At 41.4% G+C, this 3,424-nt stretch overlaps 1 protein-coding gene across 1 annotated transcript; it reads right to left on the bottom strand.

Annotated features, from left to right (window-relative positions):
- Positions 1-2,242: 2,242 nt before the first annotated feature.
- On the bottom strand, positions 2,243-2,545 carry TCEAL7 (transcription elongation factor A like 7). The gene is given in 1 exon segment (XM_055563385.1): positions 2,243-2,545. A coding segment is annotated over 1 exon segment (303 nt).
- Positions 2,546-3,424: the final 879 nt, after the last annotated feature.

The raw sequence follows: 3,424 nt of genomic DNA, 5'->3' as shown, positions 1-3,424 counted from the left end.
TTGGAGAACATAATTTCATGGGAACTCCCAAAATGAAGATTCCAAGGCCATATGTACAGAGATTCTGATTTTGTACAAGTGTGTGTGTGTGTGTATGGGGAGATATTTGTCAAAAATGTGTGTTTGTAACAAGTACTCTAGATGATTATAATGTTAGGAGTTGATTTTTTGATAGACATCAATTATACAATGTTATAATAGTTTTGTAGGTTGAATTTGGGGAATAACCCCTTTCCTGTTGCATTCCTTTTGAAAATAAAAGTTACAGTTTCTAAAGAAATATATTATTCCCAACTTTAAGCTATCAAAGGTAGAACTAGGCCAGTTCAGTTCAGTTCAGTTGCTCAGTTGTGTCTGACTCTTTGCGACCCCATGAATCGCAGCACGCCAGGCCTCCCTGTCCATCACCAACTCCCGGAGTTCACTCAAACTCATGTCCATTGAATTGGTGATGCCATCCAGCCATCTCATCCTCTGTTGTCCCCTTCTCCTCCTGCCCCCAATCCCTCCCAGCATCAGGGTCTTTTCCAATGAGTCAACTCTTCGCATGAGGTGGCCAAAGTACCTGAGTTTCAGCCTCAGTATCAGTCCTTCCAAAGAACACCCAGGACTGATCTCCTTTAGAATGGACTGGTTGGATCTCCTTGCAGTCCAAGGGACTCTCAAGAGTCTTCTCCAACACCACAGTTCAAAAGCATCAATTCTTCGGCGCTCAGCTTTCTTCACAGTCCAACTCTCACATCCATACATGACCATTGGAAAAACCATAACCTTGACTAGACGGACCTTTGTTGGCAAAGTAATATCTCTACTTTTTAATATGCTATTGAGGTTGGTCATAACTTTCTTTCGAAGGAGTAAGTGTCTTTTAAATTCATGGCTGCAATCTATTTCTGCTTTATTGACTATGCCAAAGCCTTTGACTGTGTGGATCACAATAAACTGTGGAAAATTCTGAAAGAGATGGGAATACCAGACCACCTGACCTGCCTCTTGAGAAACCTGTATGCAGGTCAGGAAGCAACAGTTAGAACTGGACATGGAAGAACAGACTGGTTCCAAACAGGAAAAGGAGTACGTCAAGGCTGTATATTGTCACCCTGCTTATTTAACTTACATGCAGAGTACATCATGAGAAACGCTGGGCTGGAAGAAGCACAAGCTGGAATCAAGATTGCCGGGAGAAATATCAATAACCTCAGATATGCAGATGACACCACCTTTATGGCAGAAAGTGAAGAGGAACTCAAAAGCCTCTTGATGAAAGTGAAAGTGGAGAGTGGAAAAGTTGGCTTAAAGCTCAACATTCAGAAAACGAAGATCATGGCATCTGGTCCCATCACTTCATGGGAAATAGATGGGGAAACAGTGGAAACAGTGTCAGACTTTATTTTTTGGGCTGCAAAAAACTAGGCCAAGAACACTATAATTCTAATTAAGTAAACATTTTTTAAGTACCCAGTATGCATAAGTCACAGCAGTAATCAATAGAAATATAATGAAATATAATTACCTTTACTTGAAAATGCAAAATGCAAAGTCCAGTTAATAAATAATGCTTAAGTATACATACATATATACTGTGTGCACATGTGCTAAGTCACTTCAGTCATGTACGGACTCTTTGCTCACCAGGCTCCTCTGTCCATGGGATTCTCCAGGCAAGAATCCTGGAGTGGGTTGCCATTTCCTACTCCAAGTTCTGTTATTAGGAGTTTGTTGTTTCATTGCCCTTCAAAGGTGATTGACAATTTATTTTATCATGTCTGTTTTAGTTTTTTGTGACACAAGTAATCCACACATACACACACACATACATATAATTCATTTTTGGAAAATGAGAAGATGCAGATAAGTAAGAAAATAAAATAAAATGCAGATAACAGCAAATCACTGTTAACCTTTTGTTACATAATAATTCAGACTTTTTTGGTATTATGACATATATAAATGTACATATAAGACATACATAGATAGGTATATTTATAGATATAATTTTTTCAACATATTATTTTCACTTTACAATATGCAATGAGCATCTTCACATGCAAACAAATGAAACAACTCTATTAAATGAGTGAGATCAGGTCAAAAGATGAAATGATGGTAACAAGAGTCACACGTAAAACATTGAAGGATTGGAATAAAATAGTAGCAAATATTTCACAAGAAAACGCAGACAAAAGGAACCAATGCTGCAATATTAATAACAGAAAATAGTTGAATTCAGGGGAGAAGTGCATTAAATGGGATATGGATGGTCCCGAGAATGCCTATGGTTAGAAAGCAAAGCCCTAAATTTCTTTCTCAGACCCCTTATCTCTTCCAAATGCCTTTCCATCCCATCTCCCTCTCTTGTCCTTTCTTCATCCTTAAAATGCTTGAAGTCTATGTCCTCTTTAAATTCCTCGAGAGACTGAAGCAGCCTTTGCCTAAAATTCCCTTCTGTTTGCTGGCGTTAGAACTCTCCATAGGAGTGCTCTTCCTGTCTCTTTGGCATATTGCACTTGGGCGTTCCTTCATTTTCTTTGCAGGATTTTTGCATGATGTAGTGATTCCCTGCTTAAGTCCAGAGAGAAAATGTAAGTAAGATTGCTTCACTTCTTTTGATTCAACCTTGTCAGTTTCTCTTTGAAGCTGGTTACTCGCCTGATACCTTACCCCTACCACACTGGTCCAGCCCTCCTGAAATTTGAGATGCCGCCCTTTCCTCTCCCACCCCTTCTCCACCTCCTTTCTCCTCCTTCAGCAACCCACCATTTCTCCAGCAGACAAGGTTAAATGGCCTCTCTGATGTGCGGGAGAAGGGGAGCAGACAGGGAGGTGAGCTGTGAGGCCGAAAATTTAACCCAGCTCTCGACCTTTCCAACACCCACCCTGAGAGACCGCTGAGTGCCTCCCTCATACTGACCAGAGACGGTTTGGGATAGTTTCCTTCTCTTTTTCTTGCCTTGAGAGATCTGTGAACACAGACCCTCAGACCTGCTGGCAGAAAGGAAGGAGAGGGGAGGAGGGAGTTCTCTGTGAATCAACCAGTCCCAGAGACAACACATTATTATCTTGAATCCAGGATCCTCATCACTGTTGTTACCCACAAATTTCCTACCTCCTGTTTCCCCTCCTGTTCCTATCCTTTCCTACTCGATCTCTGTGCAGCCCCCACCTCGCATCCCTCACCCTCAGGCCTAGTCCTACGAGGACCACTGTCCCCTCACTCCCCACTTCACTGCATCCCTTGACCAGCAGTCAGTGAGACGAACTATTTTCAAATTATCTCTAAATTTCTCTGTCTCCACCTCAGGATTCCAGCCTTTCTCTACACACCAGCCCACGCCTCATTTCCTTCATTGGAGTTGGGGAAAGAAAAGAAGAAAAAAGGGAAATCTTACCAGTGTGAGGGAAGCTGATTATTTCTAAACTACCA

Source organism: Bubalus kerabau, chromosome X (genome assembly GCF_029407905.1).
Source record: "Bubalus kerabau isolate K-KA32 ecotype Philippines breed swamp buffalo chromosome X, PCC_UOA_SB_1v2, whole genome shotgun sequence".
NCBI lineage: Eukaryota > Metazoa > Chordata > Mammalia > Artiodactyla > Bovidae > Bubalus > Bubalus kerabau.
Note: the sequence above shows the minus strand (reverse complement) of the source record. Positions and strands in the feature narration are given on the sequence as shown.